General features: G+C 42.8%; 1 protein-coding gene across 2 annotated transcripts in view; it reads right to left on the bottom strand.

The window, feature by feature from the left end:
* Nucleotides 1-14,495, bottom strand: part of Osbpl1a (oxysterol binding protein like 1A) — a 179,880-nt gene extending 165,385 nt beyond the window's left edge. The window contains exons 1-3 of one of the 2 annotated variants that reach the window (XM_010643791.1): nt 14,373-14,495; nt 5,943-6,028; nt 4,959-5,033 (exon numbers count right to left, since the gene is read on the bottom strand). In XM_010643791.1, the coding sequence (XP_010642093.1) occupies nt 4,959-5,033; nt 5,943-6,028; nt 14,373-14,493 (282 nt within the window). In that variant the 5' untranslated portion in view covers nt 14,494-14,495. Of the gene's footprint in view, nt 1-4,958; nt 5,034-5,942; nt 6,029-14,372 lie in introns of those variants that run through there. The other variant, XM_033757581.1, reaches the window with a different exon arrangement.
* Between the last annotated feature and the right edge of the window lie 551 nt (nt 14,496-15,046).

Below are 15,046 nucleotides of genomic sequence, written 5' to 3'. Positions count from 1 at the left end.
AAAAAAAAAAAAAAAAAAAAAAAAAAAAAAGAGGCTGAAGAAGGCTGAGAGGAAGATTGAGAGTTTGAGGCCAGCCTAGGATACATAATAAAACCCTCTCAAAAAAAGAAGAAATTATTGCATTGTGTACCTCCCATAAAAGAAAACGGCACAATAATTCATTGGCTTCTTCAGGTTCTGTGCTAGTGTTTTCCACACCCAAAGACAATGCTCTGAGTCACATGCTAGGAAGGCAAAAAATGCTGAAGTGGGCTCATTCACTATGTCAATGGACCAGCAAGCAAGAAAAGTCTCCACCTTAGCAGAGGTAATTGAACCTGATCATCAGAAGGAAGGAGAGCTGAACCCTAAAGGGAAATGGAGAACAGACTTAGCATGGCAGACGATACACTGAGGGGTCTCTTGGTATTCTCACATCCAATTTTGACAGTAAACAGACAAAGGTAGCATCCCTAGCTTACAAAGGACATGGTAACCATGGCCTCAGACCTCCAGGGAACCAAGCCGTAACATTAGGTAAGCCACAAAGCTAAATGGTGCACTAATGAAGGGGAGTGTGAACCTAACATGGCTAGCACAGAAGGGAAAAAATGATTCTATTGTAGCAACCACTGGCCTTGGTCTTCTGAATTTCTCCCAGAGAAGAGGCCCACTGGCATGTGAAGGAACTGCTCACACGTGTATGAGAAAGCAGATCTGAGCAGAACAAAGGATAGGCTGTAGTGGAAGCTGTGATGTGCTGCACAGATTTCCCCTCTGGAATATAGTACCTGTTATGCCAGATGCCAAAAGTGGCCAGGAGGCAGCCTTCAGCTAGTAGCATGCCAGGGATCAGCTCAGTTGGACAGCACCATGCCACACAAGCTCACACCTCCTTTCCAGGGTAGCCTGTAACCAGTGGCTGTCCCAGCACTATAAAGGCCTGGCCTCCTCTGCAGCATTCCCTACACAGTGGGCTGCGGCACCCTGACACTGCAGCACTGCCTGACTCTAACCTTCCCCAGGCCTGCACCTGCCATGGGTGTGATCCCACAGCACTCAGTAAACCTGCTCCATGAAACCTGTCTCAGCTGGCGCCCCAGAGAATACAACGTTTCTGTCCTTTACCAATGAATGAAGCAACTGTGCCAACGAAATATAGAAAGCATTTGTTTTTAATGCATTCTCAATTCCACTAAAAAATAAAGGTCAGTGCAACAATCCAAATATTTACTATATTGACTGTGTCCCTGTTTTAAACTGATTTTATCATAAAAGGCACAAAAACTTCAGCATTCTAATTGTACCTGAATAATAAAGCAAATGGTAAATATTTAAAAATTCTGACATACTAATTTTCACAAAGGAACACTAGGGGTCACTAATGTACTAACCTTTTTACCTCATGTACTCATGCCTAATAAAGCACATAAATGTGTTAATATTTTTATGTGATGCAACCATTTAGCTTCAGCTTCCATCTTTTGGATAGATAACAAAATACATACCTCAACCAAATGGAGGCCTGGTTTAACATCTCATGTTGCAAGATAAAAATAAATACAATGTATTAATTCCTTGTGAGGAAGATTAACACAACTTAGTAGGAGAGTTACAACACATATGGCTGTAACTCTAATACGAGGAACAAGATGAATGAAAATGCTGTCATGCAACCAGGAAACCTGGAGAAGCACTGCTTCCTCCCAGTACAAGTCAGAAGAGACTGAATTTGAGCTGCCTGCCTGTCCGTCCGTCCGTCCATCCATCCGTCCGTCCATCCTTCCATCCTTCCATCCTTCCTTCCTTCCTTCCTTCCTCCCTCCCTCCTTCCCTCTTTCCCTTCTTTCCTTTCAGTACCAGGGATCAAACTTCAGTCCTTTTGTTTGCAAGGCAGGTGCTGGGCGCTGGAACCACTGAGCTAAATCCCCAGCCCTTGAGCTGCACTTTCAAGGATAGACAGGTGTGTGGGAAGAGGTGGCAAAACAATTTGCTGAGGTTCTCAGAAAAGGAGAAGCCCTGGACTACGAAGGGAAACAGCAAGTGGCTCTCACTTGGGTTGGCAGATCAAACAATTTATAGATCATATTTGGTACCGGGGATTGAACTCGGGTCCATGCGCTTGCAAGGCAGGCCACCAAACCGCTGAGCTAAATCCCCGGCCTTATAGCTCATATTTGAATAGAGTCACATATGGCAATTAACCTACTACAATTTTTGTTCTTTTTATAAAGTACTTTTTTCACAGCTTTAGTTAAGACTTCCTGTCTCCTAAGTACCAAATGATGACAAATGCACAGGGACGTAAAATGTGCTATGTAATCCGAACATGCTCAGTACATACTTACATGATAATTTATATATATTTATTCATGATAATTTATACAGAAACAATGAAAAGTATGAAGCAATATAAAATTCATGCTTAATTTGTGATGGACATGATTACATCCAATTATGTGATACAAAATAACCCTTAGGGATCATGTTGGACAATAGTCAATTATCAGAGTAACCAAGAGTAAACTTATTCTATGCCTTAATTTACCAGAATTCTTAAATAAACAATAAAGTCATGAAAGGGTGGGAAGCAACTTCTGGCTACACTAAGAGGTCAGAGAACTGCTATCCTGAAGAATAAATAAAAACTGGACAAAACTGCCAGAACAAACCCTTTCATGGTGTTGGATGGATATTCACTAAAGAAACAATGAAGCAAAGCAGTTAAAGGACACAAACCGCTAGAACCTCAGGTAAGAACATCAGGAGTCTTCAGCTCACTAACCACAGGCAGTTGCCTCTTCTGCCACTTCGCCACCCCACTGTTTCACTCTCCACTCCCACCCCCATACCCACTTTCTCAAAAGTCTGCCCATCCCTGCTGCCAGGGGAACTGACTTGATTTGGAATACAAGGCAAAAACCAACACCAAGAGGCATTATTAGTAAAAGTAGCAAATTCATTAAGAAACAAATGTGAAAACCCACAGAACTGGCAGCATAATGTTGCTTTTCCTATGAGTTTTCTAATGCAGGTATAACAAACCACCAAACTTGGTAGCTTAAAACAACACAAATTATAACCCTACAAGTCTATATTTCAGAAGTCTAAATAAAATGGGGCTAGCTGGGTAAAGCAATGCATTACAGAGCTGGCTTCTTCCAGAGGCTTTGGGAGAGAACTTTCCTTGCTTTTCTGCTTCCAGAGGTAATCAACATTCCTTGGCTCATGGCCTCCTCCTCCTGATTCCCAAGCCAGAAACACTGTATCTAACTGGCCACATCATTGCCCTTTGATTCTAACTCCTTCCTACCTTTCACACCTCTTGGACTGTTGTGATTATACCAAATAAAACAAAGTAATTTTCCTTCCTGTACTCAGCTGATCAGCAACTCAACTACATCTGCCTCTTTAATGTCTCTTTGGTACGGAATTGAACCATTCAGATTTCAGGGACAAGGAGGCAGAAATGTTTGGGGACCATTACTTGACCACAAAGAGCAAATACCAAAACAGTCTGACACATAAGAGGGAAACCCTGGAAATGAAAGAAGCGCAGAAAGAGCCAGTTAGCTTCCCAACCCCCTCATCTGCTAGAAAACATCACCCACGTGTAGTTGTGAGAAAGTCAGAGCAGAGGGAGAGGTGAGAAATGCCTGAACGTGGAAGACATTCTCTAACCCAGAGGTCCATGGGCAGAGGGTAGCAGCCCTATGGGGAAAAGTACTTGAGTGCTTCACTGCCCAAACATTGGCTGATCACTAAGCTATTTAGATGCAGGGGTACCAGAAAACTATGCTAAATATTTTTAATTTTCTTTTTAAACTGAGCAAAGATATCAGCTGGCCAGACTCATTTCCAATTCCACAAAGGCCAGGCCAGTTATAAATTTAACAAAGGGAGTATAAGGTCTGTAGGCTGAAAACATGATGTAAGGATAGACATACAGATCAAAGGAAAAAAGTTGGAAATCCAGAAATAAATGTTTCCATTTATGTTCAGCCCATTTTCCAATATATGCCAAGGCAATACCATTAAACAATAGTCCTACCAATACATGTTGTTATATCTACTCAGTGGAATATGATTCAGCCAAAAAGCAGGATAAACTACTGATACAGGTTACCACTTGAACACAACATGGGGGTCAATTAAAGACAGACATAAAAGGTTATATGATTCCATTAATAAGAAATTCTAGGAAATACAAATATGAAGAGACAGAAATATGAATGGTAGCCTGGGACATTAGCACAGGAAATGAATGTAAATAGAGCAGAGGAAATATTCTGGGATTACAAAAATGTTCTAAAACTGGATTGTGGTGACAGCTATTGCATGAGTCAGCTTTTCATTAAGAAAAGGTTTATTGTGGCTCATAGTTTCAGACTTCAGTCTAAGGTTGGCTTACTTCAAAGCAGAAACAGCACAGCTCACAAGCACGGGAGAGGAAAGCTGTTCATCTCAAAGCAGCTGGGAAGCAGAGAATGAGCAGGAAGAGGCCAGAACCAGACAGAATCCCCAAGATCACCTAGATGTGAATAGGCCTCTGCTACCTCCTACGCGTCTCTCAAACCAGTCAAGTTGACAGTCAAGATTAACCATCACAGTTGTATGACTGTGGAAACAGAAATCATGGAAATGTGCACTGTCAGTAAAGGAGTTTTATGCAGTGTAAATTATACAGCAATCCCCCCAAAGCTATTTCTGAAAAGGAATAACAGGAGGTCCCCACTGCTGGAGCACACAAGCAGAGTGAATGACGTCCTGTCGAGGTGATGCAGGGAGTCTCATAACCTGAGGAAACAGTTCACTGTCCAGCTGTAAGATCCTGCACACTTTTGACCCAAAGAGCTGGTTTTTACATTTTTTTATGGCCTTTTCCAGCTGCTGGCCATACAGTTTTAAAAGAGCAAACAGTAGTGATTCCTCTCCCAAAGATTTCATTTGCAAACACTGAAGAGTAGAACATTTTTCACCTTTCTTCCTGTAAAAGCAGCTCGATGGAGCGGCGTATCTCCCATGTCGTTTAACACATTCACTTCCGCACCGGCCTGGAAAACATGAAAACTTCAAATATCTTTCACATATCAGGATATATGAAGTATTTCAGAAATTAAAACAACTGTTAATGTCGTTTGGTTGACACTACTAATTAAATCAATTTATAGTAAAAGAAATAGGTTTCCAGAAAGGCAAAAATCTACCAGATAAGAAGGTATTTGTCTTTAAAAATCTATACATCTTTACTCTAAAAGTAGTTATACTGAAAAAGGAATTGTCTCTGAATGTAATATATTTCTTCCACCGTCAAGTTAATAAGTTTTGAGATTAAAAAAAAAATCATATAAATGTACATATAAATTCAAATATGTAACACAATTTCAAAAATATCTATGTGAAAAATTATTCAGAGAATTGAGAAATACAAAGTCTCAATTCTCATTAAATATGGTTGTAAGAGATTGCAATATTATTTAATTAAGGATATGCTTTTATTATTTTTTCTACTGTAATATGTGTAAAAATTAAGATTGTATCTTCATTAATTTGCCCAATTTGAGTCAGGCATTATGGTGCATGCTTGTAATCCCAGCAGTCAGGAAGCTGAGGCAGGAGGATCACCATGAGTTGCAGGCCAGCCTGGACCAGAGTGAGTTCAAGGCCATCCTGAACTACATCATGAAACCCTGTCTCAAAAACAAAACAAAACAAAACAAAAAAAACAAAAAACCAAATTTACCTCTTTTAAAAGCCACTTACATAAAATTATTAAAAACAGACTTTTAAGTCATCAGGCTTATGTAATTCATATATTTAGTAAAGAAAAATTAAATGTCTTTAATGATGAACTATTACTTTAAATAAGCTACTACTGCTCAGTCGGCTTTTCTAAGACTTTCATCTTATAGTTTCCATAATAATTATTACGGTCATTAAAAAAATTAAAGCCATAAATAGACCTTCAACAGATCCTGGACCACTTGTCTATGTCCAAAATAGCATGCCAGATGAAGAGGCGTCCAGCCCAAATTAGACTTACTTCTTCCTACAAATGGAAGCAGATAAGGCATTTTTAAATGTTAGGCAGGTAGTTTTACAATAAACTGAATTTCTTCCCATGAAGCTACTTTAATATCTTGGCCAGTGGTTCTCCTACACCCTGTGCTGCTGGTGAAGGAGAAGCAAGAGGACATGAAGGAGAATGACAAACACAATGGACTAGAACTCACAAGACCCAGGTCTGGAGCTGCCTTCTCATTTTTTCTTTGTGGTGCTGCAGATCAAACCCGGGGCCTGGAACATGCTAGGCAAGTGCTCTACCACTGAGCTACATCCCCAGCCCTCAAGCCACTTTTTGACTTCACATCTTCATCCCTAAAAGGGCACAGGGGACATGACAAGGTTACAGTCAAGTCACCTCACATCCAGTAACTTGCTGGCTCTAAAGCTTTAAGTCTTTAACCATTTGGATATCATCTAGCAAAGACACTGTTCTCTTGGCGCAACATTTCACAAGAAGCAATTCTCTTTGAAACCTGTACACAAGGCGCTAAGGGCAGTGCACAGCAACTCTGAAAATCTGTACCCCAAAAGGACTTTAGAGTCCTTCCTGCAGCACTGGGAACACTGATAGCTCCAGGGGCAGGGACTGAAAATAGTGTCTGACTGCAGATAAAATCTCCGCTAATGATGATACTGATTTACCAGAGTGCTGAGAATCCAACTAGATAACCAGAACCAAGGATAAAGGCAGTGAAATGTCAGACTCTAGCCACACAGCCAGAGAAAGGAATAAGACAAATGAGTACTGGGCTGGGGATTTAGCCAAGTGGTGCCACTACCTGCCTCACAAGCACAAGGACCAGGGTTCAGTCCCCGGGACCAAAAGAAAGAAAAAGAGACAAATGAATACTGCAACAATGAAAGCTACACAATTTAGCAAAAAACATAAAGACCACTACTGCTTAGAGCAGAGATGCTCCAAACTGAAATTCTAAATCAGGATGCAGAGACTATAGCCCTATCAGATTCCCAAAGCCCAGGCACACACTGTTCCCCGTGGGCCACCCCAGAGGGGCTGGCTGCAGCTTAACAGCTGAAGGGGACTGCAGTACGCTCAGCACTCAGCTCCTGAACTTCAGGTTCTGAACTGACAGTCTTCAGCCACCAACCTTAGCATCTACAATCCAGGCACACACTGTTCCCCGTGGGCCACCCCAGAGGGGCTGGCTGCAGCTTAACAGCTGAAGGGGACTGCAGTACGCTCAGCACTCAGCTCCTGAACTTCAGGTTCTGAACTGACAGTCTTCAGCCACCAACCTTACAGCATCTACAACAGAGTGCTAACAACTCCCCCAACACACGCACGCACACACACACACACACGCATGTGACACTACAGTTGCCAGCAGCATGTCTGTGACTGCCTGCTATTTACCCAAACCGCTGCATCTGTTTCCTCTTACACGTGTGCCCTGTGGAACTACTAATTACAGTCAATAAATGCCAGAGCTCAGCCTATTTCACCAGACATTTCTTTGCCTGCTGTTCTTAAAACTAGCTCCTCCTGATAAGATCCCTACCCTCTTATTCCTCAAGTGAAGCCCCCGACTTCCATATCCCCACTAAACAGAAGCAGAACCCCACGTCAAAAACCCACGGCCACCCTTGGTCAATACCTTCTCCACTCATGCTACAAGCCCTCCCTGAACCACCGCTCCCTCAAATGCCTCCTCTGCTGCCACCTGCCAGCATTCCAGCAGCTTAGCCCTTGCCAAGTAACCAAGCAGAGTCCTCCCCTACTACAAAATCTACCAGCATTCTGGGGGACCTACTGCCTGGGCAAGTATCCTGGTCTCAGTCTCTCAGCTTTCCTTCTTTCTTACAAACTGTTGTAGTTTTGGGGTTCTGCAAGGGAAATAAATTTACTACACATAATTTGTAGGGTTATTTTATATTAGTCACCCAAAAAGTCAGATGCAGAGGCGTGCAAGAGATTAGCTGCACACTACAGACCCAAAGAATCCAGCCAAGAGCCTGGATCCCAAGGCAATATCCCACACAAGTCCAGCTGAAGGCCTAGAGCCCAAGGCAATGTCCTTCAGAGTCCAGCCAGCGGCCAAGAGCCCACGGCAACGTCTCATGCAAGTCTGTATTGAGGATCTGCACAGGGAAGACCCAAGGGCCAGAGTGGTGAAGGATCTGTGCCACTAGGCTGAGGGATGCTGTACAGGAGCCAGGAAGTGATGCTCACAATGAAGATCAGATGAGAACAGCAGCCATCAGCGAGGCCCCAAGCTCCTCTTCCAACAAGAAGAGCCAAGTTAGCATCAGAAAAACCATCCACAGCAAGCTTCTCCTAGAAAATCAATAATCCATAATCTTCTCCTTCAGTTCTCTTTTTATGCCATTGGCCACAGACCTCAGGTGGGTCTTCCATACCCAACCATGCTGATTCAGTTCAGCTGGGTATTCCAAGCTGACCATAGTTAGTCTGCCACAAAACTATGCCTCTGCTTAATGCCAGGTACTCACCACCACAGCCAACATCTGGGCATCACTATGAACACAGAAAGCCACTTTCCCGCAAACTGCCAACTTGCCAGCTTGTTCACTAGTAGGACTTGTTCTTTCATTTATTGGCCCATCATCCCTTCATCACTCTTCATGTATGTAAACAGCCCCCAAATTAACATCTATTGATAAATGCGGTATACAGTCCTTGACCCCATATGTCAATATTTACCAATACCCTTGCTTTACTATCTTTGTCACAGCAGCCTAGAAAACCCCCCAAAGCCTGACAAATCCACTAGCTCATAACCATACTGGGGCCGCTAACCAATAGTGAAGCTAGCCCCCCATGGATCCCTGGTAACACAAGATCAGGCTCGCAGACTGCACACTCAGGCTAGGCAATCCTTCTGGTGATCCCGTGGTCAGGTGTCTTTTCACCACAGGTATTTCAGTATGTTTGTTAGTCTCCTCAAGATTCCCACTCAGGCCCTTGTCTGTTGGGCATGACCTCATCTGTTAGCTTCTCAATAAAAACGGAAGCTTTCACAGAACTTGGCTTACCAGCAACTGATCTGCCATACGTCCCTCCTGATGTCAAGGAAGGAATCCATGACACACAGAGAGGCAGCAGAATGGAAGTAAAATAACAAATGTACTCATCGATAAGGGTCAATCGCACATAAGCCGTTGCCTGGATCGATGATGCACTGGGTTACAACTCCTCCTTTTATAGGGTTTCACAGCTTTGACTTCATTTGGGTGGTTACATTTCATTCTCACAGTTCAAATCACGGTCACAGAACAGTTAATCTTTTCAACCCAGACGTAGCAATTCTTTGCAGTTGGGGAGTTTACCTTTAAGATTCACCTAAGTTATCTATTCTAGTCCATAGGCAAGGGGGGTTGTTCAGGGTCAGGGGAGCAAATGTTAGCAATGGGTTCCTTCATTTAGACACTCTTACAATCAGGTGGCTCCACTCTCATCGGAGCTCAAGGCCTTGAAGTGCCCTGTTATCTCAGGGTAAGACCAAATGCCTCATTCAGCAATTAGTGTCTTGGGTGCCTATTAGTTTTGAGCTAAACAAACTGCTCTTAGAGACAGCAGAAGCCATTTTACATTGTAACACTTTATAGGTTTTTGTTGTGTTTTGTTTTAGTTTTTTGAGAGAGGTCTCACTACGTAGTTCTGACTGCTCTGGAATTCAGTGTAGCCCAGGCTGGTCGCGATCCTCCTGCCTCAGCCTCCCGAATGCTGGCTTACAGGTGTGCGGGCTAGGTTTTTGTTATTTATAGAAGTTTTCACTGGGAGCTTGTCCCTTCCTGGTTCTCCGGTACTCTTCTCCCTCTTTAGTTACTTACTCACAGAAATAAACAAAAAACAATCAACCCTCTCTCATGCCAAATTCTCTACCAGACATCTTCCTCCCAGTCACTTCCCACTTCCAGTCTTCCCTTGCTCTTTCCACCTGTTCCTTCCCATCCACTACAGCCCCGCTTTATCTCCCACTTGTCATTAACGCTGTCCTCAACTTGAACCCAAACTGTTGCCACAGAACCCCAGAGGCCCTGTGCTGCCGCCCCCTCACTGCCCAGCACTGGACAGTACAGCAGACCTCCCTGGCTGCCACAGCCCTGCACTCCATGTTTCTCTCCACATCTCTACAAGTTTCTCCAAGCATCCTTTAGAAGATCATTTATTTTTCTCCAATTGGTTCATTATTGTCAATTTTTTTAATGGCATTTTCTGATCCTCTCCCACTACTTTGTTTACATACTGTTGACTTCAGAATCCAGATTCCCACACCCGACTCTCTACTAGTGCATTCCCTCTATGTGGATGACACAGGTACCTCCTGCTCAGTGTAGAAAGCCGAGCTCATCCTTCGCTCTGCACAAAGAAAGCATCCATTCTCCTTCTGTGCTTTTGTAACCAATTAGCTCATTTTTCATTCTAGACATCATCACCACACTTGCCTTTTCCTTCCTCCTTTTCACTCCTACTCAGTAAATTCTATCGCTTCTGCTTCCACACTATTAATTAATTAATTACATCCACTTTTCTCTACTCCCACTGCTTCTGTTCCTGTCTAACCCACAATAGGCTCCCCTAACTAATCAGAACAGTTTCTGATCTGCTCTTCTCACATCTAGTGTTTCCAAGTAGGATTCTGGATCAAGAAATTAATCTGCAAAATCATAAGTTATCCTAAAAATACCTCAAATATTCTTTATACTCTTTAGATATCTAAAAGAAGTTTCAATGAATAAGAAATATTAAATTCTTAAGTATTTACAAAGAACAGAGCCCTCCCTATACAGAATATTAAGATGGTGAAAAACACCAGCAGGTATTATTGGATATTATTTGAGTAACTTCACATCTGGACATCCTAGCAAGATAATGGCACTACACAGAATCAGGTTGTTGAGACTACCAGTATGTGTTCTTTTTCTTTCTTTATGGGGGTGGGACCAGGGATTGTACTTGGGTCCTTGCACTTGCAAGACAGGTGGCAGAACCACTGAGCTAAATCCCCAGCCCCCAGTATATGTTCTTATTCTGCTTCTGAAACTTATTCCTTAGGACAGCACTCACAGTTTTATATGAAGTATATTGTGTACATAAACATTAATATTTACATATCTTTATTTACAAGAACAACTCACATGAGCAATAGACAGGACCACAAGCACACACATAGTATGGCAACAGCAACCAGCACAACTAGCTAGATCCTCCACACCAGACCCCAGAAAGCCCAGCCTTAGGTGCCTAGGACATGTCAGTGCTTCATTCTCCCATGTTCAACTTGACATCACTGGATTCTCCCAACGATAACATCTTTGCGGTATTAATTTTTAAGTCTTACAGGAAAACTGTAGTACTTTACACCATTTTGCCAGCATCTCAGCATTAGAAACAAGTAAGAAAGCCAAGAAATGCCACGAAGGAATACCCACATGGAAACAGGACATATACCCAATCTGCCCATGCCCCTGGGTCACAAACCTGTATGTCATCTGATTATGTCACTCCCCTACATAAACCCTTCAAACTGCCCTTAAGACAGAGGCTGACAGGAATAATGAGGTGACATTTTGAAAAAATTAATACATATTTCTCAGTTTCACATTTCCAAGTAGGTGATTCCCAATAATTAGCCTGAGGCTACCAGGGATGGGGAAAGGACAGGCAGAAAAGAGTATTAAGGAGGATGGAATATTTTTAGCATTCAAAATGGAATACTGAAGTAAATACTAAGAAGGATGGAGATAAATTTTAAAATTCCTTAGCTGACTCAATTAGTTTCTACACCACTCAGATTATAGTTTCTCCCCTACCGCAAAGATAACATTCCTTTCTCATTAGGTTTGTTGTTCTAGAAGGAGAATGTCACAGGGTGATAAAATATCCATATGTCCACCTGAAGCCTGCTCTTCCTGGGACAGAGGAATTGTGGAAGGGAAATAAAGATGAGAGGTATCGCTCCTGATCTCAAGCCCAGGAAGAGAGCTAAACAGGAGACACTAAGAACAGGATAGCTACACCTGAGATGCTAGGAAAAGACCTACCCTGGCACCCACATGCAAGCTGGCTATTGAAGCACAAGCACTATGAACTCCCTCCCACCTATTCACACATTCCCACACACCACTCTCCCCAGAGAGGAGTGTGAGCATTAGTTCTGGCTGTCAATACGACCAGGTGAGGGATACCTAGGAGACTGGTACAGCATTCTTCTGAACATGTCTCTGAGGGTGTTTCCACAGAAGATTGGCACGTGGGCCAGCCAACTGAGTGGGGAAGACCTGCCCTGAGTATGAATGGCACCATCCAATGGACTGGGGGCCCAGATGGAATGACAAAGCAAAAGGGGGAAGCTCCCTGCCTGAGTGGGTGTTTTTGTTTCGTTGTTGCTGTTGTTATTTTCTGCCACTGCTGTGGCATGTAACAAACTCCAGATTCTTTAGTCTTTGTGTAGGGAATTGCATAGGCAGCTCTCAAGGTGACTTGCAGGCCTTCAGCCTTGGACTAGCCGGCATCACTGGTGTCCTGTCTCTCTCTCTCTGTGCATCTGTGTATCTGTCTGTCTCACTCATAGGCTTGCAGCTTCTTGGACTGGGCAGCTACCACTCCCTGGCTCTAATACAATGAGTGTGACTGAGCTGAACCACCAAGCCAGGGCCAGGTGTCAGACAAAAAGATACGAAGAGATCTGGCACCTCAAAGCCAACAAGAGCTCAGGTGAGTCTCCTGAGGTGGCCAGAGAGCACCACCCATTTTGTGTGGTAGACTGAGAGATACAAGTTTAACTTCACACCTGAATTTCACCTCAGCTTAAGAAGCACTAGAAGCAGGTGGGGATTTAGCTCAGTGGTGCTGCCGCCTGCCTCACAAGTACAAGGTCCTGAGTTCAATCCCCGGTACCAAAAAGAAAAAGTCAAAGAAGCACTAAGAAAGAAGACAAGGGTCAAGTGGAAAGGGTAGGGGAAAAGAAAAAATATGAGAAAAGGAAAAAATGGAAACAAAGTCTTTGTAAATAGGGGAGGCCTGAGGGGGTAAAGGGAGGGCAGGGGAATGGGGAAAAAATGAGAACCAAGATCTGTCATGTAAAGGTACAAAATCCAACGATGAATGTAACTGTACTGTATACTTAAAAAGTACCAATAAACTCAATTAAAAAAAAAAATAGACAAGGGTCACTGAGGAACCAAAGGCTGCCTTGTGGGCCTGAGGACACCTTGGCTTCTCTGCATGAACACACAGCAAGGCCCCAACTTTACACTAAAGTGACCATTCGGGGAAGATGGTGGGGAAGGGGAGATAGGCGTTTATCAAAGGGACTACTAGGACTGCAGGAGCCAAAGACTAACTTTTAGCCCTCCCACCTCACTCCTGCAATGTGAAGGACTTGCTAAAATCCTAGACCATTTTAGAGAATAAATTCTATTTCGCCGCATATCTGCCTGCAAGGTTGTGATACGTTTGTAACCTTGCTCTGCATGGTACATTATCATTTGGTGGCTCCTTACCACCTAGCCTTATCTCTCTCTCCCGCCCACCTCTGGGCCCTTGCCATGAACTCTGCCTCTCTACTCAGGCCTTGGCACATGCTGCTGCTTTTGCCTTGTAACCTTTTCTTCTCAATCTTCACCTGGTGAACTCCTACACACACTTTCACAGATCACCTTAGAAACATTTTCTCCAAGTTCCAGTTACACACCTCTCCCCTGTGGTCTCGTGGCATCTGAACTTCCAGGTCCTGACACCTATTTTGTAATGCAGACTGCTCTGACCTATTAATCTAGTAGACTAACCTCAATGTCTGTCTATTCTTCATCATCTCCCAGGTACTTTACATGCTGGAGCATATAGAAATCCCTCATACCTGCTGGCTCAATTACAATATCTTCAAGAAAAAAACAGCCAAGCTTGGTTGTGCATGCCTATAATCCCAGCTACTGAAGAGGCTGAGGCAGGAGGATTTCAAGGCTAACCTCAACAACTTAATAAAACCCTGTCTCAAAATGAAATTTTTTAAAAGGCTGAGGATGTCAAGTAGTGGTAGAGGGCTTGCCTAGCATGTTAAGACCTCAGTTCAATCCCCAGTGTGGAAGGAAAAAAAAATGTCAGAGAGAATGTATGCCATGGATTCACCCTTGTAACTTGTAAGGCCTTAAGATCCACAACAATTAAGCATGGCTCTCAACTCCTCCGACTTAGAAGGGATTAGAGAAACATTTCACCTAATCTTGTGAAGGCTCTGCCAAAAGATATTTATCACATGCAAGACCAGGCAGATCAGGGTTGAAGGCAGGGTATGTAGTGTAGAATTCCAGAGAGGAAGCTATACAATCCATTCAGTGCTCACCTTTGCAATTTATGTCAGCCATTACTTCGTTCTTCTCCATGATTTCTAATAGCTGCCTTACTTCTTCAGCATTGCCGTTTCTGGCGTGATGGAGAAGTCGGTGTTCTGCTTCTGTGTTCATGTCTAGATTAAAAAAGAAAAAAACCCTGCTATTGTCTAAGAACATAATTAGCTTCAGATAATACAATCATCTTCATTCTGTGACTAGTAAAACATGTTATGAAATGTGGTGCAGGGGCCAGAACTTAGCCACGAGACTCCTTGCCTTTGGCATTACTGTTAAAAAAGTACATTAAACATTGGGGCAAGTTTCTTAATTTCTCCAAATCTTAATTCTCATGTGCAAAATACAGTATAACCCACCTTCTGCTCTGTTGTAAGACTGTGTTTATGTCAAATACATGGTATTACCCAGTTATTACTACAACACCAATAACCAGGCAACTTTAGTAAAGTTAAAATCTGATCAGATAGAAACAATATAATGTTACAATGTAAACACATGCAGAAGTTTCTGAAAAAAAATTTATAGATAAGGATCTTGGAATGACTATAAACACTTCTCATATTTTCTTACCAACCTTCAAGCTAAATACGTAACAGCAAAATTTAAAATATTTATATCAAAATGGGCATTATGGACAGTAACTCCCAAAAGAAATGCAAATTTAATT

The sequence above is a fragment of the Fukomys damarensis genome, unplaced genomic scaffold, assembly GCF_012274545.1.
Source record: "Fukomys damarensis isolate Sample0158 unplaced genomic scaffold, DMR_v1.0_HiC HiC_scaffold_30, whole genome shotgun sequence".
Lineage (NCBI taxonomy): Eukaryota > Metazoa > Chordata > Mammalia > Rodentia > Bathyergidae > Fukomys > Fukomys damarensis.
This window is presented reverse-complemented; position numbering and strand designations above follow the sequence as displayed.